Genomic DNA, 24,306 nt, shown 5'->3' with positions numbered 1-24,306 from the left:
TAACTAAAACATACAAACAAGTAAATATAATACCAAACATATATATTTTTTTATTTTTTAATTATTATAGTGAGGATCTGCGGATCCGCGGATCGGATCCGATCCGATCCGATCAATTTGCGGATCGGATCGTATCCGCAATTTTCGGATCGGATGCAGATATTTACCGCAGATCTGCGGATACGATCCGATCCATGGACACCCCTACTCATGATCTTCAGAATCAAGGAACAATTGATGTCCAACAGATCTACTTAAATGACAATTTGGCAGATTTATTCACAAAGTTACTCCCAAAATCCTCCTTTGAAAGATTGATACATGAGATTGGGATGCGCCGATTTCGAGATATTAAATGATGTCGACAAGAAGGGGAGACTGTACTCTTTTTTCCTTGGTTAGGTTTTTTTCCATTGGATTTTTCTTGACAAGGTTTTTAATGAGACAGTCCCCATCACAAAGAATTTTGTATTCTTTTTCCTTCACTAAAGTTTTTTTTTCTATTTGGTTTTTCTTTAGTAAGGTTTTAACGAGACATAATCCTAAATGGACATCCAAGGGGAGTGTTGTGATAAGATTAGTGACGTAGATGCCTATTTATGATGGACGGTTCAGTATTCTCAAGAAATAGTACATTTAATAAGAATTTGATGTACGTATATAAATAGAGGCTTAAGTCTATGATAGTTACACACAATCAATAAAAACACCTTTCTCTCTCTTTATTCTCTACTAAATTACTAATAGTTTCTCTCTCTCTCTTTCTTTTGTTACTACTTATAAATATATGAATAATTTTTATTGAGATAATTAATACTAGAGTCTTCTATTTACACATCTTTATTTTATATTTAGTATATCTTTTATTTATTTTACAACACCAATCATGCTTTATTTTCATTATCAAATAGTCAAAATACCAAAGCAATCAGCTCTAAGTGTTGACTTGTTGCGACTTTCTCTCTTCCCGTCGCTGCCCCTGTCCGTTGCCGCCGTGTCCGCCTGCGTCGCCTTCGTCCTTCACCCTTCTTGCCGTCTCCGTCGTGTCACCTCTCGCCGTCTCTGTGGCGCCGCCATCGCAGAAAAAAAATGTTCAACGAGTTCAATTTTCTGTTTCTGATTTTGGTTCCATCATTTCTGCTGCTTCCTCTGTCACTGTCCGAGTTTGACTCCATAGGACCTCTGCTCCAGCGCTTGGACTTCAAAAGGGCGCCTCCATCTGTTCAAGAAGCTGCTGCTAAAGGTGTTTTGAGTAGATTGCTTCCTACTCATTTGTCCAGTTTCGAGTTCAAAATTGTGTCTAAGGTGATCTCTCTTTTCCCCTCGGAGTTTCCATGTCTTAATTTCAATGTTGGTTGAGTTTGTGAGTGGTAGTAATTTATTTATTTATTTTAGTGATCAGTGGTACGGTATCTTCTTGTTAAACCATCAATTGATATTTTGTTAAATCATAAATGTAAAAGTTGATACTAATTTCTTTATGCAGATTTTTCTTTTTTAATTTTAACTTTTTAGGTAAAGAAAAAAGGTTGCAATACTTTTAACATTTCTTTTAAAAGCTAGGTTATGTTCTTATTGAGAGCTGCATGAAGTGATATTCAAATTACTGCTGTTTATTGAAAGAGAAAGTGTAGATTATCAACAACTTTTTAGCCAACAATCTCATTTCACCTTCCCACAAGAGAGAGAGAGAGAGAGCAGAGAGCATAGAGCATAGAGCATACTTGTATAGTTGATTTTTTGGTTGTTCTTTATATCTGGCTAGATATTTGGCTATAAAACTGTTGGCCATACAGCATGACTCTTCTTAAAATTTAGAGGCTAATATAATCCAAAAGGTTAATGCTGACTTTAGTTCCTGTAGGTATATTCATGAGTCGTTTAACTTGACTTATGTTTACTACTTAGAGGGACATTTTGATTCATTGAAACTTACAGGGACCAAAAATGATTTACACATGTATCTACTCAACCAAAGTGAGCATTAACCCATAATTCTTAAATTTGAATAGAAGACTAACTTATCAATTTTTTTTTATTAGTGACACAGGAAGTAAAATTCTGTTTTAGATAACGGTAACGTTATAAATACTACTCTTGTGATTTTTGCTTATTAAAAGCAATGTTTTTATAAGATTACCAAACAATGCTGACCATGATGCTTTGAGAGTTTTGAAAGAGCTCAGTAGCTCTTTATAAAGGCATCTACCAAATCAAGCCTTTTACTACAGATTTATTGTTTAGAAGTTTCATTGTTGACAACATGGTACTTGTTTTTTACTCCATAGTTCATTAAATAAAGTGAGCTTTTATTTTATTTCATTTTTTTGTCGCCCCTTTTGGCCTTGTTTACCTGGAATTTTGTTTACATGTATCCTAAGATGTATACTTCTCTTTGCCTCCTGACCTTTTGTACAAAGATGTATTATAATTCAATCAGTCATTTATGTGAGAATTTTGTTTGAAGCAACAAGGACTAGATTTATTTATTTAGTTCCAATTTTCTAATGGATGTTTTCACTTAATATATGATATCCTTATACTAACCTTCAGAATTAGTTAGGATCTGCATCTACTCTTATATGATTTGATGTGAAATATGGTTTCCATAGTTTTCAGGATGCATGTGGTGGAGACAGTTGTTTTCTGATAAATAATTACAATCAGTTGAGACAGAGCGGGCCTGAGATAATGTATGTCAACTGAAATTTATGCTGACAATGCTTTCTTTTTCTTTACCTACAAGTTTACAGCTTGTCTTATTTCTTATTCTGTTATTTTTTATGCCTTAGATCTTTATTTCCTTTTAAAAAATGCTATTGAACTTCTTCACATTGTTGTTTGAAAATATTAAATTGGTCAAATTTCAGTATATAATCTGTATATAAAGTGTAATGAAAATTCTACCATTTGTAGTTCACTGATGGTGTGGTTAAATGTAGTTACAATTATATAAGATTCTGAAGTTTCCAGTTTTTCAATGTCATTAGTTGTCTGCTCTTGAATGAGATCAGGTGATCTATAGTAGGACAGAAATATAGAATGATAGGTGCCAAGAAGAGAAGGAAGTTCCATAATGTATTACTGAGATTTCATTTAACCTTATTTAATTTCACTATTACCCGCTTTGCTGGTTACTTGATCTCATGCTTTCTTTAGTATCCAAGTACATGCATGCCTCAGTGGCAGAATGGAACTCATCTGCTGTTGAAGATGTGATTTGGAAAATACATGACATCAGCTTAATTAGATCTCATTTTCTTTTTTACTTTTCAGGCAGAAAATTATTCTTATAACATTTTCCTTGAGTTACTGCTATTGTATTAGATTATGACACAAAGTATTGAATATTTTGATATGGTATGGGGCAAAGAAAGGTTTTTTTCCTACATTCTAACATTGTTAATGTGTATATTTCTCAGTATTAGAGGAACCACAGCTGTTGAGATTGCATCTGGCCTTCATTGGTATCTAAAGTATTGGTGTGGAGCTCACATCTCATGGGCAAAGACAGGTGGAATTCAGATAGCTTCAGTCCCAAAGCCAGGATCACTTCCCCTTTTGAAAGATGAGGGACTAATAGTTAAACGCCCAGTTCCATGGAACTATTACCAAAATGTTGTGACTTCAAGCTGTGAGTACTGAAATCAGCTTTCCATCGAATTACACATTTTCCTGAAACTTTTTGTACTGAGCCACTTATTGAGAATGTGAACCGACGTTAGTTCAGTCGATGGCTAGTGTGGATGGTTAAAACTTTGATCTCTGTCAAAATATAGATACTCTTTAGTCACTTATTCCAAAGAAGTTGAATTAATAAACATTTGTATGCATAACCTATACAAAGTCAGTTAGAAGGTACTAGTGTTCCTCTATCCCAAAATTTAAAAAAAAAAAAGCAGTAATTGATCTTCTAGGACTTTATAAAATTTATGAGAAGCAAATATTTTATTAATGGCTAGCGGTACGTAGTCCAATACAAATAAACACTTAAGTCCTATTGCCAAACGTAATACTATCGAGTTGAGTGAGTTTTCTCAAGTCATTCTGGTCAGGAAGTGTTGAACTTTGGGGTTCCTATCTTATCACATTCAAGGATCATAAGGTTACTGTTAGGAACAATGCATAGTTGCAGAACAAATACACAACCACTGGTTCCTTGTTCAAGGGTATACAATATCACATTCTTTGTGATTCCTTGTAGATTCGTATGTTTGGTGGGACTGGGAAAAGTGGGAAAAGGAGGTAGACTGGATGGCACTTCAGGGGGTGAACTTACCCTTGGCATTCACTGGGCAAGAAGCAATATGGCAAAAGGTTTTTAAGGTAAGGTGCGGTTTAAGACGAACCTTAGTCTAAGTAAAGATATTTCTCGTGTTGAGGGAATTACCTCTGAAAATCAGTGCACAGAAACAAGTTTTTCACTAGAAGATCATTACTTCAGTGATGGTGTTACTTCTTCAGAATGCAAAGTTTGTCATCATGTTTTTATTATTTTTGTTTCTTTCTATCAGCCATTCTTTCAAACTTACGCTGCTCGAAGTAAAGTGTGCATAATGTTTCTATTTGGATTATGTTAATAACTGTTCTGCATATTATTGGCTATGCTAGATATGTTTATACTTTGACAGATATAAGGCCTGGGTATTTCATTTTATGCCTTTTGATTAATGAATATTTGGTGGTTTAAATGGAGATATTTGGTGTCTTATTGCTTCCATAGGCAAAAATGTCAATGCACTCAAATCATTGGGTTTATAACCATTTATAAAATGCTAGAAGTTCCAAGTATTCACTTATTTGGATAAAGTCCTGTTAGCATTTTAGTGGTAGTCATCTAGCATAGTGACTATTTTAGACGGTCTTTCTTGATTGATATGTTAGAGAGATCTGGATGCATTGCTCAATTGTTATGCTTTTTCTCTTTATTTTAGAGGGGTAGCAATGGTGAAGTTTTTTTTGAAACAAACACAAGATATCTTCTTATCGGTTTCTCCTAGGCTTACTTTATGTCTACTCTAACCTAATGAAGACTTTTTCTTATACATTTTAAAGTAGTCTATAATCTACATGCTATATTTATACCACATTGGAATTATATGACATCATTCTGGGCATTTGCCAATGTTTAGATGCATGTGGCTCTGTGATGGGCTTGAAGATGACAACATGTTGTTTTAGCTACCAATGTTAGATGCACTTTTCATTCTTATTGATGTCATTTTATACTCATTAATTAAACATAATGTATTTTCTCTCTCCATAGTGATTTGACTAGTATTTTCATTTGTAGGATTTTAACATTAGTTCGGAAGATCTGAATAATTTCTTTGGTGGACCTGCTTTTCTTGCATGGGCTCGCATGGGAAATTTACATGGGTAGGTAAAGTAAATATTTAAACCCTATCGTTGATTTTTTGTGCTTATAAAGCCATGGAGATGGCATTGTTAGTTGGGTAATCATGTGGTCTGTGTACTTTTGTACTTCTGAAAGTCGAGGCACCCATGTTGGATAATTGATATAATGAGAATATTTTCTGATTATTTTATGAATAATCCTTTATTGTGATGGAATTTTGGTATTATCTCTTTTGCTTTTCACCTGTCTTCTTGATTTACAGCATGGAGGTGAGGGTACAGTTGCAACATTCTTAGTGTCTATGATGTGTAGTCATGGATTCACATTGCAATATGTTAAAATATATTCCGTACATAGTCCACATGGTGGTGGTGCTAGTAGTAATAATAACTTTTTTCATCCTTCTCTATCCATTTTTTCATGATACTAAGGGTGTATCTTTGGTACTATAGAGGCTTTTTGTTGCATTCACTGGTTATTTCAAATAAAAGGTAACTGTTATCATAGCATGTTCTCTGGTATAAAATGAGATCTATCATTTCACAGATGGGGTGGCCCTTTATCTCAAAATTGGCTAGATCATCAATTGGCCTTGCAGAAACAGATTATCACTCGAATGTTGGAGCTAGGCATGACCCCAGGTAAACTTGCATGATTATATAGATTTTATTTGAGTGTCATATTGTTTGATGTCGGTACCTATGTCAGTACCTGTATTTAATTCTCAAATTTGTATGCTACATTTCGTAAAACCAGTGCTGTCATGTAACATTTGATCTTTTATATTCTAGTGTTACCATCCTTCTCGGGGAATGCTCCAGCTTCTTTGACAAAGATATTCCCTTCAGCAAAAATAACTAGACTTGGTGACTGGTATTTCTCTTCCCTTTTATGGTGATACTTTTGTGTACCTAATGCATGACTTTTTATAACCAAGGTGAAAAATTCCCTATCAAGTGGCATATCTTAGATTTGTGCTCATATTCCAGTTTCAAACTTCTTTTGAGCTTTAGAGCTTTGTGCTTCCATGTATGTATCATTGATGTGTTTAATTACTGTTCTGTATAGGAACACTGTTGATGGGGATCCTCGTTGGTGCTGTACATATCTTCTTGATCCCTCAGATCCTCTATTTGTTGAAATTGGGGAAGCTTTTATCAGGAAACAAATCAAAGGTGATTCTCCAAATTCTGAGTTATATTTCATTCTTTTAATCCTCACTATCTTTGTCAATTTTGCATATTATCTAATTTCTGCTTTTTACAGAATATGGGGATGTAACAGACATCTATAACTGGTATGTTTATTTGTACTCCATATGTTATATTCTTTATTTTCCTGCTGACTTTTCCTTGCAAAGTGATGATATAGTCTAGCAGTATGTCGAACCATTTTTCTCGTGTGAGGATTTTCCATTTTATGAAACAGTCATATTTGAGTGAGCATGTTCACTTGTTGATATCTATTGGTTTGAGTCTTGTACATATGTTATTGTGATTTGATTGGAGTGGTTTTTTAAGCTTGATTACTATTAGTTCTGGCATACATATTGTATTTCTATTCTCATGAATCATATCTTCCAAAGGCCTTGTTTGTTAGATAGAGGGTCATAAATGATTTTATATCTAACCCACTATAGTCGTACTGCCCATTGAGCTTGAAGAATTATACTTGAGTCTAGTTTAGCATTTGCTCAAATTAACTTTTTCTCTATAGAAGGATGGACACGTCGTCTAAATTCTTGATCTTTTGGTTATAAGTACTTTGCTATTATGTCATAAACCAACTCTTTTAAAAGTTTAACTTGTTAGATAAAGGCACATAAATGATTTTATGTCTAACATATACCATTGACTGTAGTGACACATTTAATGAAAACTCCCCACCTACCGGTGATCCAGAATATATCTCAAATCTTGGAGCCTCTATATTTAAAGCAATGTCGAAAGGTGACAAGGATGCTGTGTGGCTTATGCAAGTATGTTTCAAATGACTCTGGATCTTTCCATCAGTTTTTACTCCTCCTATATCAAAATTATCTACAATATCTTCTCTAATTATAAGCATCTGAATCCCTATAGATAATCTTTTTGAAATGTATATTATGCATTAGTTTCTTGTAAGTATTTGTTGTCATCTTCTTATATTCTTTAGTCAAATTCACTCTGAGCCATGGATAGTCTCCTTGGTGTATAGTTTCCTCAATATTTTATTTATTTTTCACCCCCTTCTTTGTGTATTTTGTCCTATGTTTTCAAATGTAGAAAAATATGTTTCCAGTAACACCTTACTTCTATCATTGAGTTTGGTCTGCTGTGAATTCTTTTTCCTTGTTGCTTTTCATTGTTAGCGAGTTCCATTTACCTATTTCTTCTAGTATTTTGATGCCATTTGTAATGCATACTGATTTGTAGATGACAAATATCAATGAATCTGCAGGGTTGGCTCTTCTACTCTGACTCATCATTCTGGAAGCCACCTCAAATGAAAGTATGTAAAGTCAAAACAGGCTAAACATCATGTCTTTTTGAGGATTTGCATTTTTTATTTTTTGAATTTTATTATTATTGTTTATTTTCATTTTTCATCCACTGGTTAGACTATGAAACCACATAGAGATCCTCCCTTTTTTGTCAAAATGATTCTTTGAAAAAGAATTAGATAATGCCTTTTTTTCTTGCAGTTGACAACCTTAGCTTAATAAGCTTTCAAGGTTCTCATTTGTGTAGTCTCAAACAGATGGCTTTGTCTAGTTCTTAATGAATATATTAGCAGAATCAATATACCTCTTATCGTTGTGTTAGGATTTTGGCTTCATGGATTATATCAGTGCTATTATGGAAACTAGAGCCTTTTCTTATGTCAGGATTTTGGCTTCTAAGAAAGTCAGTTGCTAATGTTCATTTTTTTCCCTGTATGATCTATATGTATTGTAACAAGCTCCAGGGATTATTGTAGATTATCTACTTCCATGAATTTAGTCAGAGATTATTATGGATTTCTTAAATGATTTTTACTTCCTACAAGTTTGAAATAGTAATTGCTTCATATGTTTGACTGAATTCATGTTTTGTAGCCTATGACATTGCAATTTTTTCCTTTTTCCTTTCTTTTCTTTCTTTTTATTATTTTTTATTTATGTTTGTAGTTCTAACTGGGGTATATAGTATAATAGGGAAGGAAAGGTTGGGGAAATGGTTAGAAAGTTCTGGGCATGGACTGGACGAGAAGTTAGTGATCTGTCAACTGACCTGTGTTATCTTTTCTTTTCTTTCTCCTTTCGCTTAGCTTTTATTTTCTAGTTTAGCCTATAGGAGGTTTCTTGCAAGATATTCAATAAAATCAGATATTCAGTAGGAGTTTCCAATCACATACCAATGAAAAAGCTTGGATGTTCTGATTTTTGGTTTTGCCCATGATAATATCTTGTTCCTTCGATCATGGAATCGAATTCTTCTCTGTGCTCACGGATATTTTATTGTTTAGTTTCTTGAGCCGCTTTCATCTTTCTTGGCTTCCTTCCAGAACTAGAGCACCTCTATTCCCTTATGCTTCCTGAAGTCCTGATCACCACCTGACCTTAATGTTTAGATTGCACTGCTGCTCCAAGTCTGAAATTGTAGATCCCTTGTTCAGTTGTTTGTACATTATTAATGTTTATATTTGCTAAAGCAATTTGAAAAAGTGATTTTAGATATCTAATTGTGATAGTTCTGGAGTTGTATGAAGATCTCAGACAAAACAACAACAACAAAGTCCTGTCTCACTATCTCACTAGGTGGGGTCGGCTACATGGATCAAATGATGCCATTGAGTTTTATCATGTATCATGTCTACAGAGAGATTGTTTACATGTAGATCTCATTTGACCACCTCATGGATGGTCTTCTTCTGTCTTTCACCCCTTGTCCATCTTCCATCTCATCCACCCATCTGACTGGGTGCTTTGTTGGTCTTCTTCTCACATGTCCAAACCACCCGAGACGTAATTCTACCATCCACAATAGGTGCTACTTCAACTCTTTCTCTCTTATATCTTCGTTCCTTATTCTATCTAATCACGTATGACCACTTATCCATCTCATCATCTTTATCTCTGTCACACGTAACTTATGTTTGTGCTCTCCTTTAGTCGCCCAACACTCTGTACCATAAAACATAGACGGTCTGATAGCAGTGCGATATAATTTACCTTTAAGTTTTAAAGGTACTTTTTTGTCACATATAAAACTAGATGCGCTTCGCCATTTGGACCAACCTGTTTAGATCCTATGATTTACATCCTATTTAATCTCTCCATTATCCTGTATGATGTACCTAAGATATATAAAACTTTCAATTTTTTGTAGGTTGTTTTCTCCAATCTTCACCTTTGTATTAGGACTTTCCCCTCGGCGGCCGAACTTATATTCCATATATTCCGTCTTGCTATGACTTATGCGCATAGCATACACTTCTAGAGCTTCTCTCTATAAATCCAACTACTTATTTAGGCCTTCATTGACTCTCCCATAAGAACGATATCATCAGCAAAAAGCATGCACCATGACACAGGCTTTTGGATATGTTCTGTGAGTACTTCCAAGACTAATGTGAAAAAGGTATGGACTTAAGGATGATCCTTGGTGTAATCATATACCAATAGAAAATTTCTCTGTCACACCACATTGAGTCTTCACATTAGTTGTAACCCCATCATACATGTCTTTAATTGCACGAATATATGCGATCCTTGCTCTCTTCCTTTCCAAAACCTTTCCATAAGACCTCCCTTGGCACTCTATCGTACGCTTTTTCCAAATCAATAAACACCATATGTAAATATCTTTTATTACTATGATACCTTTCTATCATCCTTCTTAACAGGTATGTAGCTTCAGTGGTGGATCTGTCTGACATAAAACCAAATTGGTTCTTTGTTACTTGTGTCTCTTGTCTCAGCCTCCGTTCTATCACTCTTTCCCATAACTTCATAGTTTGGCTCATGAGCTTGATCCCTGATATAGTTTTCGCAACTCTGTATATCCCCCCTTATTCTTGTAGATAGGTACTAAGATGTTCTTTCTCGACTCATCTGGCATACCTTAAAACACTGAAATAAAATTCTTTAGCATTATGGGTCTTTGTTATGCAACTTTAGTCCTGCAATGGTGTATGAGCTAAAGCTAGTTCAGTTTAATGCAAATGCTGCTTCTTTGTATTGATGTTTTCTTTTAATATATATTTTTCCTTTCCGGACTATGCATGTCAATAATTGCAGGCACTTCTACAATCAGTTCCATCTGGGAAGATGATTGTTCTTGATCTGTTTGCTGATGTTAAACCAATATGGAAATCTTCCTTTCAGTTTTATGGTACTCCTTATATCTGGTAATTATCTTTTTGGTAGCTCATATTACTAGTTTTGAAAAACTTTGATATTGTCAATAGCAATTATTCTTTCTCACTCTTACTCTGCTTCAGGTGCATGCTACATAATTTTGGTGGTAATATTGAAATGTATGGTATTTTGGATGCAATTTCTTCGGGGCCTGTTGAGGCTCATATCAGTGCAAACTCAACAATGGTACCACAAATTTTCACATATTGCATATTGCCAATTATGATACATAAGTTAGAAGTTTTTATTTCTTAGAAGCCTACATCGCACCTGCTTCATTCAACTTTGATCATATGCGGCTGATGTTTTATCTATTCTTCGTTTTGTTGGAAAATAAGTATTGATAGCATTAAATTAAAGATAATTATTTAGTAAATTTTTTAATTTATAGCTTCTGCATTCTAGTTTTTAAACTTATGCAGCTAAATTTTTTGTAGGTTGGTGTTGGTATGTGCATGGAAGGAATAGAGCAGAATCCTGTTGTTTACGAACTAATGTCTGAAATGGCATTTCGGGAGAAAAAAGTGCAAGTTCCGGTAATGTTGTTCAAAAGCGTATTGCTTATACAATTATTGACACTTGTTTTTACTTGTTTGTTTTAACGTTCTTCTCATCTAATTTTTAATTCTGGTGTTAAGCTTAATTTTAAATTCAAATTTCACAAATCTAACTTCTCATTTAAATTTTCCCTTGATTCTCCCATAGTTGATCTTTTGATAATCCACTTGAAACTTTTTCAACCCTCTTTATTTTACAAGTAGAATTTTCACATATATATATTGAAGCATCTTACGAATAACAAGTGTTGCACAAAACATATATCAAGAATGCTCTAATATTTCAAAAGAGGCTTAGAAAGTAGTTAATATTGATAGCTTAAAATGTACGAGTTGTAAGTAGATCTTAATATGCATGCAATGACCATGTGCAACAAATTAAGAATTCAGTTCTATTCTTGTAAGGGTTTATGTTTAATAATATCTCAATTAATATTGCATTATAGGGACATTATGCCCTCTATATCACGTGATTAGAATATCATATTGTCATGTCAGGGTATAGCGCTCTTTAAATTATGTATTAGAAGTGCCACGATACTTATAAATATGACCATGATATCCTTTATAAGTGTTTGACTATCCTCACCAATTGAGCTAGCTTTTGGTATTGGAGCCTGTCCTATGTTTGTTAGTTGGCCCTCTGTATATGTCCGGTAATCAGGTAAGAGGGTATTATAAAAGTCTCACATTTATTGGGGATATGACCATGATAGTCTTTATAAGTGCTTGCCAATCCTCACATCTTGAGCTAGTTTTTCGGATTGAGTTAGGCCTACTCAACTCTAATATCATGAAATGTGGTAAGTATTGTAAGTGCTAGTCTGTCTAAAAACTTGTTAAGGGGATTCATACCTCTAATGAAGAATAAATTACCATTTGTACCCATAAAAAAATACAGATGCTGACAAATGTACCTACATAAAAAACGTTATATAAACTAGATTTATTCCTCTAATGAATATAAACTAGATTAAGACGCGATGCGCGGAGAACTAAATTAATTATATTATATAGTATAAATTAAAATGTTATATATATTGCTTAGGGATATATTAGATCATATGTAAATTAATATTAAACTTAGAAGTTAATTTGTAAAAAATATTGTTCATTATATTTATTTAATTTGGCAATTTATATATGATTTAATAATATTATTATTCAACAAAAAAGAAATACAAAGAAAAAATATACCGTTTTAATATAGATAATAATTGTGCTTAATCATTACTTTGTAATTCAAATGAATATGGATTAAATTTAATTGATTAAGAAGTTTAAAATTTTGTTTAGTAGCATATCAAAATTAATTTAAATTTTATAACGGTTCATGATAAATGACAATTTAAAATTAAAAAATACATTCAAAATTTAATAATTATAAAAAATAAAATTATACATAAATTAGACTATAAGTAATAAAAACATTGAAGTTTATTCACTATAATTATTTTTTATTTTTATTTTTTAAATAGTTACTTTTGTTAGGTTATATTTAAATACTATGGTACAATAATGAAACTATTAGATAAAATACAAATATGAATATTATTAATGTTTTGATAATTAAAAACGAACGTTCAATTTTCTAATTTTATTTTTCATGAATCATGACAACATGTGTTTTCAACAATATTATTACAACTAAATGATATTTAAAAAATGTAAATTGTTGAAAAAAAAAAGGGATATATATACGATTTAGACACTATATAACTCATGAATACAATTACACAAAGAAATAGAAAAATTAATGAATGCAATCACACAATACGTTTAGCAAATTAAAAAAAAACTATGGTCATCAACCAAATTCTAGTTGTGCAAAAAATTAGCAAGAATGGAGAGGGAGAAAGAGAAAGAAGTATGAAATTATGTTAGAGGAGATAAAGAAAATGTGTAAAGTGAATATTGATTTATATAGTAAATATTATTAATGTTTTGATAATTAAAAACGAGATTTAATTTTCTAATTTTAATTTTAATGAATTATGACAACATGTATTTTCAACAATATTATTACAACTAAATGATTTTAAAAAAATGTAAATTGTTGAAAGGAAAAAGAAGTGATATATAAGCGACAAAGACACTATATAACTCATGAATACAATTAAACAAAGAAATAGAAAAATTAATGAATACAATCACAAAATTACTTAATACATACGTTTAGCAAATTAAAAAGATAAAAATAAAATCTATGGTCATTAACCAAATTCCAGTTGTGCAAAAAATTAGTAAGAATGGAGAGGGAGAAGGAGAAAGAGAAAGAGATATGAGATTATGTGAGATGAGATAAAGAAAATATGTGAAGTGAATATTGATTTATATAGTAAATATAAGAATGGGTATGAAAGGAGAAGAGAAGAAATTAGATTTTAATTAGATTTATACCTATTTAAAAGAATTAACATTAACATTGAAAGCAATAGTGTAATAACCTACATAAAAATAAAGGGTAAGAGAATATGAAAAGTTAAGGTTAAAGAAGAATCTTTTAACATTATATAAAAATAGGTTTTATAAGGAGATAAAAATACAATGAGAATCCTATAGCATAATGCAAAGATAGAAGATTGTGCTCTAGTTGTGTGAATTAGCCACTTAAGCTGAGGTGGCACAATAGTAAAAAGCTAACAATGCATCTAGAGACTACCTTGAGCTCTAGATAGATTCGTTATACATGACCTAGTTCATTATGGTTGAATGACATGTTCAGAAGAAAAGAGAAGAGAAAGTGAAACAACCTTGCGTATAGAAAAATAGTAAATGGATTCTAAGAAATTGGGTTATCCCTACACCAAAGCAAAGCTAACAAAAGAAAATTTAATCTAAAAAACATTGCTTTCCAATCTCTCGATAAGTTTGAGAAGGAAAATTCCTGGAAAATATTATGAACTTTACACCAAATAGATTCTAGGAGTCTAATAAAACATGCTTGTTAGAGAATCTGCTTTGAAAATACATGGATTTCGCTCCAACCAAATAGTCCAAAAAGTGAAAGAAGGAATTCAGCTAAAACTACCAGAGGAGTCAAGAAATCACAAAAGGTCTAAGAGCATATAGTAGTCAAAGAGAAATCATCAGGAGGTTAAGAGCATCAAGAACTGAGTGGCTTTCCTATCCTTAAGGTTACAAAGAAGGTGAAGATTCCAAGATGGAGAAGAACCCTGTGCAATACAAAAGGATTGAATAGGAGAATTATTCAAGGAAGGTAAGTGGTATAGACTAGGAAAAGCTAGGTCAAATGAAGTATCTCCTATCTAGTAGTCTTATTAAAAGTTAAAACGAGACCTTCACCTACCTTCGAAGAAATCAATGGTTGAAAGTACTACAACCTTGAGATATTAATCACAGGGCAGCTACACATTCCTTTGGCAAGCACCTCCATGACATGATAGCTACACATTCTAATTTCTGATGGCACATGTACATGCATAATTTTAATTCCTGAAACCAAGATTTCAACTCCATTTTCAATGCATGATTCAGTACTCTGAAGAGAGTACTTTTTGTTAACATCTGACGTTCATGCATTTCATGATCAGTCCTTTCTTTCCTCCTCCTATTTTCCTGTGGGTGTGAATCAGACTACAATATGATAGTAAAGTTGTGTATCTAGAATCTTTGATATCATCAAAACCTCGATCCAATGGGTTGTACTTTATTTTATTTATTTATTTATTTTTTTGCAGGAATGGATCAAGAGTTATTCCCATAGGCGATATGGTAAAGCAGTTCATCAAGTTGAGGAGGCCTGGGAGATACTGTATCACACAATTTACAATTGTACCGATGGAATTGCTGTATGTATTTTGATACATTGAATTCGTTGGATATTTATGATAATATATTTTACGCCATACTAGTTTCTGTGTGGCTTTTCTTTTTTCAATTTAAATAGGGATCTTTATACCTAAACAACCACACCGAGTGAGAGTCACTCTTCTTTCTCTATTACTTAGTCTTTTAACAGAGTGGACAGGAACTCTGGACACTAGGAGTATGTATTGTTTTCATTTGATAGGTATGATGACAATACACTATCCTTATTTAGAATTATTGGTCATCCTAAATAAGCAATTAAATCATGAAATACAGGGAGATGAGACGTTATTTTAACAGATTGTGTACAATAAGGTATTTTAAGACATGATTAGGATAATATCAGAACCTCAAAAACTTACTAAGATTTAAATTTGGCACTAATAAACTTTTATGCTTAACTATACCAAAATATAAAGTCAACTCCTTGAAACTTGGCTGGTAATATAAATCAAGCATGATGTTGATTTTGACTAAAGAGTTGGGTTGATTGGTTGAATGTTGCAAAAGAAGAAGAGATTCCACTAAAATGATTGACAGTGACAACAAGGTTTGAACAATGCCATGGTGTCTTGAAAATCATGTCCATGTTTAAACTATTGGAATTCAAATCTCTGTTAATGGTTTTACCTATATTTTTTCTATATCTCTATATATTGGACTACCTCCATTTCATTAACTCTCATTACTGGTTTTATGATCTTGTCCTTGATCATATATGATTTCGGCTGATTATTAGTAAATTTTGGTCTAGTTGCTTTGCAAGATCTATTGTTGATATAATTGTTGAAACCTGGGTACTGATTTGGAAAACTTTGTGAATTACCAATCACCGCAGGACCATAACCATGATTTTATTGTAATGTTTCCTGATTGGGACCCATCAACAAATTTTGGATCCAGTGTGGCGAACGATCAGAAGAAAATTTACTTCTTGCCACCTGGAAATAGAAGATACTTGTCCCAGGAAACAAACTCCGATATGCCACAGGCACATTTGTGGTATCGTCCCAATGATGTAATCAAGGCATTGCAACTATTCGTTGCTGGTGGAAAGGATCTTGCTGGAAGTCTCACATATAGGTAACCTGTTGAGTTTGGTATATCCAAAATTTTTTTCCTGTATCACTCACTTTCCATTTCCATAGAGCATACTATTCTTCTTAAATTGTTCTTTCACTTGGTTTTGGGTTAGCCCAATGGTGCTCTTCCAAGTCGATCCTTATACGGACATGTTAGATAATAGCAAATGGACAGTGTACCGAATTGATTAGGGGGAAAAAATTGTTAATCAAAAGTGCCATTTTCTTTTTGACAGGTATGACCTGGTTGACTTAACACGTCAGGTATTGTCGAAGTTGGCAAATGAAGAATACATCAAGGCGGTTACTTCTTTTCAGAAGAAGGATATTGATGCCTTGCACTTTCATAGCAATAAGTTCCTTCAATTGATTAAGGATATTGAAATATTGCTGGCATCCGATGACAACTTTCTTCTTGGAACATGGCTTGAGAGTGCTAAGAAACTTGCAAGTAATCCAAGTGAGAAGAAGCAGGTAACTAGTTAACTATATATATATATATATTGCTCACAGCATGATCTGTGATCCGATATTGCTGCTGCTAACAAACATATGCATATTAACAGAATTAATATTACTTGTAATATGATTAATTATTTATGGCAACTAATAAGTGGTATATATTTTTAGGGTAAAAGTTATTGAAAAATAGTTTTTCACATTTTCAATACGTTGGATACATAAAAAATTTAGAAAATTTTTATTATTATACTCTTATAGCTAAATCCATATTTTTAATATGTTTTATCTATGATGCATAGACACTGACATGGACACGGGACACGACACGACACGGGACACGTCGACACGCGAATTTTAAAATCTTACATGACACGGGGACACGCATTCATATAAAATATAAAGTATTTTTTAGATAAATCGTAATGATATTTTGATATTTTATTGATATTAAAATATAAATTAAAATTTTTAATTATTTTTAATGTCTTATTTTAATTATATCAAGTATTTAAAATATTTTTTTGTTTTAATAAATAATAATATATACTATATCTAAATTTATTTTAAAAATATATGTTAAGAATAAAACAGGACACGCTGACACGTGATGGTATTTAGGTGTGTCTAGGTGTGTCGGGAGAAGAATTTTTTATTAAGACACGGTCGGACACAGCAGACACGCGTGTCGGACGAGTGTCGGTGAGTGTCGTGTCCAAATTGTGTCCGACACGCGGACACGACAACTCAACGAAGTGTCCGTGCTTCATAGTGTTTTATGCATGTATAACTCATCTTTCTTTTCTTCTCTGCATATAGTTTATTGTTTTACAGTAATGGTATCTTTGGCCGTTGAAACAAATTTATAATATATCATATGCCTTTATAATTCATCGTTTATACGGTTATGTGATAATTGTATCCTTGGGCCAGTGGGATGAAATTGATATGAAACCTGTCATGTGGTTCGCAAAATGTTTTTACATTCTTAGAGATTTTATATTAGAAATGTCATATTCAAATGTTTTTCCAAGGTAAAATTCCCAGAAATTTGAAAACATTCAGGCGAGTCACACGTCAATGGAACCTACAAATACACCATAATTAGATGATTTAATGCCATTTTTACCTTTATATGGCCAGTATGAATGGAATGCTAGGACACAAGTGACCATGTGGTATGATACGAATGAAACTACACAGAGCAAGCTCCATGATTATGGTAAAATACGTTAATAAACTTTGATTTTTTTTTATCTTTTTTGGTGTCTTATTTAACTTTGATATGCCTATTTCATATCAAATTTTGCTATACAATAGCAATTGTGTTGAAGTTTTCTGTTTTACCATGCTTCTTGATCAGCTAACAAATTTTGGAGTGGTCTCTTTGAAAGCTACTATCTCCCACGAGCTTCAACCTATTTCAGCTATTTGTCTGAAAGCTTGAGGAGGAATGAGAAGTTCAAGTTGATTGAGTGGCGAAAACAATGGATTTTGCAGTCAAACAAGTGGCAAGAAGGCAATGAGCTCTACCCAGTAAAGGCCAACGGAAATTCTCTTGCCATCTCCCAAGCTCTCTATGAAAAGTATTTTGCAAAATAATTTGGTTGACAAACCCTAAGATTTGATGTCAGAAATGCAGAGAATAATAAGTAATATACATTATTGCTTTTTATTTATACTCAAGTAATATACGTTATTGCTTTTTATTTATTTTTGTTCTATGAAGGCTTGTTGCTTTTCAGCTGAACTATCTCTAATCATTTGATACTACCCTTGTATTTTTCTTTCTCTTTCTTTTTGATGGTTAAGAAATGTTTAATTCTAAGAAATGAGAAGTTACATAATCACAAAGACTTCAAATGAAAAATAACACACAAGGCAAGAAACAGAAGAAAGAAGCATCCAAAGCAGGAAGGCATATCAAATAAATCTCATCATTCATCACAATCATAATTATCTTTATCATACATGTGATTATTGCATTTTTATTCTCCATTCACCGGGTGATAGTAATTTAAATAAAAAAATAAGTCTTTGATCTTTTATGTCGGTACAAATAAGTTTAATATCTTTGTTACTTTGTCTCTCAAATAACAACCGGAAGCCATTGACGAGATTCTTAGAATGATGATTTGTCCGTTAGATGCCAAGCTGGAGGTGCAAAATAGTAGTTAGACAAGTTAGTCCTCCACCCTCACAAAAATGACATATTTAGTGTTTGTTTTGAGATACTAAGACAGAGACTGAGAGACTGAAATTCAATATCATGTTTGTTAGTTCAGAGGTTGGTACTAAAATTTCTATCTCTGTCTCTAAAATTTCAATATTTCAGTACCTCTAAAAAGTAGAGATACATGGGACTAAAATTTTTAGAGATGGAGATTGAAATTTTAATAACATTTTATATCTAAAATATCTTCATTTCAATTAATTAATTTTAATTTTACCTTTTGTACAAATTAAATTAGAGTTTCATTCTTATTTCAATTTCTGTCTTCTACTTTATAGCAAACAGAATAATGAGATTTATTTCAATCTCTGTCTCTTAGTCTCTGTCTCTCAGTCAGTCTTTCCGTCTCTATCTCTCCACCAAATGCTACCTTAAAGTTAGCAGTCCTAGTTCTTAAAAGAAGATGAAGCTATACCAAGAAGCTCATGTTGTTTGCAGATTTGTGTACGCTCCAAACATGGCTAGTGATGAAAGCTCTTCAAGCACTACATAGATTCGGAATTATTGGAATAAATTTTTACAATAGTCCCGAAATTTATGCAATTATTCAAAATGATCCTCAAGATCTAAATTTCCCTATAATGGTCCCTCATATAGAGCTCTGGACACCATAATGGCCCCTAAATAATTTCTAGTGCTGAGTCAGTTGTTGGAATGCTGATGTGGCTATATTTTGCCACGCTAGATAGTCCCGACGGTTAGGTGATAAAGAGAATTTATCGTTGATCTAAATTTTCACAAAATAGAATTCCGTCGTTGAAAGTATAGTCTAGACCAACAATTAATTCCCAAATCAAATGTTAAATTCAAATCAAAACAAATAAACCGAGAGTCTTTCAACCTCGAGTCGTTCTCCCTAGGACGCAATTGAAGTGTTGCTCTTTCGGTTGTTAGGGGGACAAAAGGGGTTTTGTAATCAAAGAACTAAATATTAAAAGAACTAAGAAATTAAATAACCAAGAAATGATCAAAATTAAAAGTAATGCAAGCAACAAGGAATAAGATCAAAACTAGTGAAAATGCTATAAATGCAATAAAAGGGGCTTGGCTTGGGAATGAAGATCCAAGGAATCCTATCATCGCCATAACCACAACTATGGTAATTATGATGAGTCAATCTCGTCTAGTCAACCCCAACCATCGAGGAGTAAGTCAAGCAAGTATAATTGACCTTAATCCATAAGTCCTAACCAGCTTACCAAACTAGTTGATAAAAGGCTAGCGTTAATGGAAACAAGAGTCAACTAACTACCCAAGAATTACCACTAAGGCTGCGTTTGTTTACAGAGACAGGACACTGGGACAGGGACACAAAGACACAAAATCGTATTTGACAGAGAAGACATGGACAGAAATAATGTGTCCAGAGACACAAAATTAGTGTATTTTGTGTCCATCCTGACAGGAAGAACACGGAGACACTAACAAGGGACACAACTTATTTTTCATTTTTTCTTTCATTATTCTTGTTATTTTTTTCTAATTATATTTTTTATTATTATATTTTTCATCTCAAATTTTTTGAATGAAAAAAAATGAGAATAAATTGGATTTTCATAATTTGTTCTAGTTTATCACCAAACAGAATATAAGAACACAAAATTTTGTGTCTCTGTCCATCAGTGTCTTGTCCTATCCTGTTCTCAGTGTCTTGTCCTGTCCTGTTCTCAGAAACAAACGCAGCCTAAATGTCGGACATTATGACTCTAGTATCCTAGGAACTCAAACCACAAGCCAAGGTGGGAAGATCTACTCAAAATTCATAATTGGCATTTTCACAAACACCTTGTGTGCATAAAAATAAAACATAAAAAATTGCAAGAGAAATGAGAAGCAATAACCAACTATGCACAAAATCAACAATAAACATCCAATCAAGCATAAAGAAAGCATAAAACATTAAATTCATCTATCAAAATTCCAAGGTACCAAAATTGCAATTATAAACAAGTAACTTGAATCAAGGCAAATGAAAGTAAATGTGCTATAATTAAAGAGGAAATTGAGAGTACTTACAATAAAGATGAGCAAAATCAAAGATCAAAGCTTCTATAAAATGCTACAATTGAGATTGATAAACCCTAATTAAAACCCTAAGAGAGCATTTTCTACTCTACTCCTACTCCTACTCCTAATGCATTCTATACCTAATCTAACCTAATGGAAGCCTCTCATTCATATGTGTTGAATTCCCCTTATATAGCACTCCAAAATCAGCATCCAAGCCTTCTAAAATGGGCCAAAAGGCCTCAGAAAACGCACAGCACGCGTTTCATTAATAAAATCACATGCAGGGACCTGTGCGGACGCGTCGCACACTTGGCTGAATGTTGACCTGTGCGTACGCACAGGTGTTCGTGCGCACGCACACTTCGTTGTGTGTGCTTTTCATTGTTTTCTTTATGTTTTCTCTCTTGTACATGCTTTCTTCCACTTTTGGCTATTCATTCTTGCCGCCAAGGCCTGAAATCACTCAGCAAGTATGTCATGGCATCAAATGGAATAAAAGTGGAATTAAATTGCTCATTTCAAGCACAAAATTGCATATTTTCACATTTAGGTTTAATTTAGGGGCAAAACACAAAAGTATGCTATTTTGGTGCTTAAGTGTAAGTTCATGTGCTAGAATCCATCCAAATTAAGTCAAAATATATCATCAAACACGGACTCATCACTAGGCATGTGTTTCATCTCCTTCGTTTCTTTTTTTTTTTTTTCTTATTCTCCATCTCTTTAGTTCAGGTACTCACCCTTGTACTAGTTGCTCTTTTAAGCTGCTTCATAAACCCCTAGCTGCCAATCACTAACTCACTATTTGTTTCCGATTTATTTGTATGTTCCCCTTCATTTGTCTCTATTGGAATATTTTTTCCATCTACTTCTGTTTTTTTGGTGACTACCATCTACTTCTGTTGCATGTTGCGTTGGGCTTACTTCAATTTGTGAGTTGAGCTTTCAAATTGGACTCGCTTTATTTTATTTTATTTATTTCAATTCCTGGCTTCCGAATTGATTTATTTGTGAACATGAGCTATCGTTTAGTTCTTCATATCGTTTGGTTGCAATGCTGCAATGCTGCAATGCTATGAGATGCATTGAAAATGTTGTTCACTTCTATTAAGGATGTCTCTAGTAGTTTCGAATTGATTTAACGGAAAAATGTTATTTAATTAGAACTATACATTTGCTATGTAAATAAAAAGAGATGGAGAAGAAGAAAAAAAAAATGAAAAAGATGAAAAATGTACTCTGCACATTTGGGATTAGGGTTATAAAATGGGAAAGAGATCAAATTGGGTCCAAATTATAATGAATTTACGTCACCTAGCGGTTGGGACTGTTTAGCGTGGCAAAAATGGCTACATCAGCACTTCAACAATTGACTTAACGCTAAAAATGACGCAGGGACCACTATAGTACCCAAGGCTCTATCTAAGAGACCGCTATAGAAAAATTTGAATCTCAATGACCATTTTGAATAACAGTCCTGCTATACATAGAAGTTTTATTGGTAACCAAGTCCAATAAAGTTGGCTCAAACCCAACAAAAACCAACCTTAGATTAGAGTGCGTGTAAACAAGCGCTCATGCAACTATTCAATAGCGCGAACGTTATTATGAAAAACGGTTCTTCTTCCTCGATCAAAATTGCAACTCTCAAAATTCAAATGATGTTTAAAATCTCTCAAAAATAGCTCAAAATCATCGCGAAAACTAAACAAAATTTGAAAGTTAAGTTCGAAATCTTCACCAATAAACACAGAAAGAAAAGAAAAAAGATTATTGAAGGTACTGTTCACTCGTCTAGTTTTTTCACTTTTTTGTCTAATAGTTTCAAATTGATTTAACTAAACAATGTTATTCAATTGGAACTATACATTCACTATGTAGAAAAAATGAGATGGAAAAGAAGAAAAAAAAGAGATAAACAAGAAGATGAAAAGCACGCTCTGCACATTTGGGAGTTATAAAATGGGGAAGAGACCAAATTAGGTTCAAATTGGAATGAATCCACGTCACCTGACCGTTGGGACTGTCCAGTGTGGCAAAAATGGCTACTTCAGCCCTCCAACATCTGACTTAGCGCTAAAAATGACGCAGAGACCACTATAGTGCTTGGGGCTCTATCTAAGAGACCGCTATAGAAAAATTTGGATCTTGAAGCCCATTTTGAATAACAATCCTGCTACACATATAAATTTTTTTGGTAATCGAGTCTAACTAAGTTGGTCCAAATCCAACAAAAACTAACCTTAGATTAGAGTGTGTGTGAGCACGCGCTCACACAACTGTTTAATAGTGCGAAAATTGAAGGAAATCTGGAAGTTAAGTTCGAAATCTTCACCAACAAACACAAAAAAAGATGAAAAGGGATTATTGAAGGTACTGTTCACTAATCGTCCAGTTTTCTCACTTTTCTGTTTCTCATTTCGATCGCGAAACACTAGATAGTGATATTTCTGTTTATTTAGAGATTCATTTTGTGTTCTTGCGTTAAAGTACATATTACTGTTCTCATTACTGTTCATTTGGTGATAATTGTGTTAGGTCGGTGTAAGGATGTTACATAGTATTTCTTGTATAGTTTTACCTATATTTACATGTGTTTGAAGGATTTGAATGTATTTTTGTGCATGTTTGAGCGTTTTCATGTTCTGAACTGAGTTTGTCTGTAGTAATCAGAAATAAATTTTGGTGTATTTTATGTGAATTGAGGTATATTTGGTGCGCTTGTCTTCTTTTTGCTGTAATTAGAAAACAGAATATTGTTCTTGTACTTCTGATGTTATTTTTTACATATTTGAATGATTTACATCAGTTTCTGTCTATTTTTCAGGAATTTTGTTCATGAATTTGTTTTAACTACCCATAGAATTTTGTTGTAGTGCTTTTGGTGTCATTTTATGCATGTTTGATTGAGTTGCATGTCTTTTTGAACACACATTATATGATGTAATCAAAACATAATTACGATGTATTTGGTTTGTCTTTTGGTGTCTTTCTTTTGAATTGAGGTGCACTTGGTGTTTTTGTCCTATTTTTGTTGTAACTAACCTATAGAATTTGTTATAGTGCTACTTGTGTCATTTTATGCATCACCAATAACACTAACATTTTGCTAACATATTTCTTAGCTCTGATTTTCTCTGATGCTATCATTAAATAATTTCACTTGATGCAACTAATAAGTATTGACCAAATTTTTTATTCTTTAAGTAATTGCGGTTCATTTTTTAGTTTAATTGAGGTTTATTTGGATCCAAAAATAAATTCGATATATTTTTGTTAATGACTAAGCCTCTTTAACTGTTTGTTCAAATCTGAACTAATTTCGGTTCATTTATATGCTAATTAAGGTTCATTTACTGCTAACCTGCTGTTGATATGTATTGACCAAATTTTTT

General features: G+C 33.0%; 1 protein-coding gene across 2 annotated transcripts; it reads left to right on the top strand.

Moving 5' to 3' along the window:
• The first annotated feature begins 856 nt into the window (after positions 1-856).
• LOC112771099 (alpha-N-acetylglucosaminidase) lies at positions 857-18,500 on the top strand. 2 transcript variants are annotated; one of them, XM_025815717.3, is made up of 19 exons: positions 857-1,305; positions 2,620-2,693; positions 3,423-3,634; positions 4,205-4,326; positions 5,294-5,379; positions 5,906-6,000; positions 6,151-6,232; positions 6,428-6,534; positions 6,626-6,656; positions 7,220-7,337; positions 7,799-7,849; positions 10,620-10,729; positions 10,823-10,925; positions 11,177-11,275; positions 14,998-15,108; positions 15,966-16,210; positions 16,446-16,683; positions 17,812-17,890; positions 18,032-18,500. In XM_025815717.3, exons 1-19 carry the CDS (start codon positions 1,090-1,092, stop codon positions 18,268-18,270), a joined length of 2,418 nt encoding a protein of 805 aa, XP_025671502.1. In that variant the 5' UTR covers positions 857-1,089; the 3' UTR covers positions 18,271-18,500. The 2 variants fall into 2 exon arrangements, with proteins under 2 accessions (XP_025671502.1, XP_025671503.1); XM_025815718.3 differs by having other exon boundaries at positions 877-1,305; positions 2,613-2,693.
• The last annotated feature ends 5,806 nt before the right edge of the window (positions 18,501-24,306 follow it).

This window comes from Arachis hypogaea, chromosome 18 (genome assembly GCF_003086295.3).
Source record: "Arachis hypogaea cultivar Tifrunner chromosome 18, arahy.Tifrunner.gnm2.J5K5, whole genome shotgun sequence".
NCBI classification, from domain to species: Eukaryota; Viridiplantae; Streptophyta; class Magnoliopsida; order Fabales; family Fabaceae; genus Arachis; species Arachis hypogaea.
This window is presented reverse-complemented; position numbering and strand designations above follow the sequence as displayed.

Coding starts and splice junctions, on each gene's coding strand:
- LOC112771099 (XM_025815717.3), top strand. CDS start 1,090: ATGTTCAACGAGTTCAATTTTCTGTTTCTGATTTTGGTTCCATCATTT. Junction 1,306..2,619: donor AGTTCAAAATTGTGTCTAAG/GTGATCTCTCTT, acceptor CATAGTTTTCAG/GATGCATGTGGTGGAGACAG. Junction 6,535..6,625: donor TATCAGGAAACAAATCAAAG/GTGATTCTCCAA, acceptor TGCTTTTTACAG/AATATGGGGATGTAACAGAC.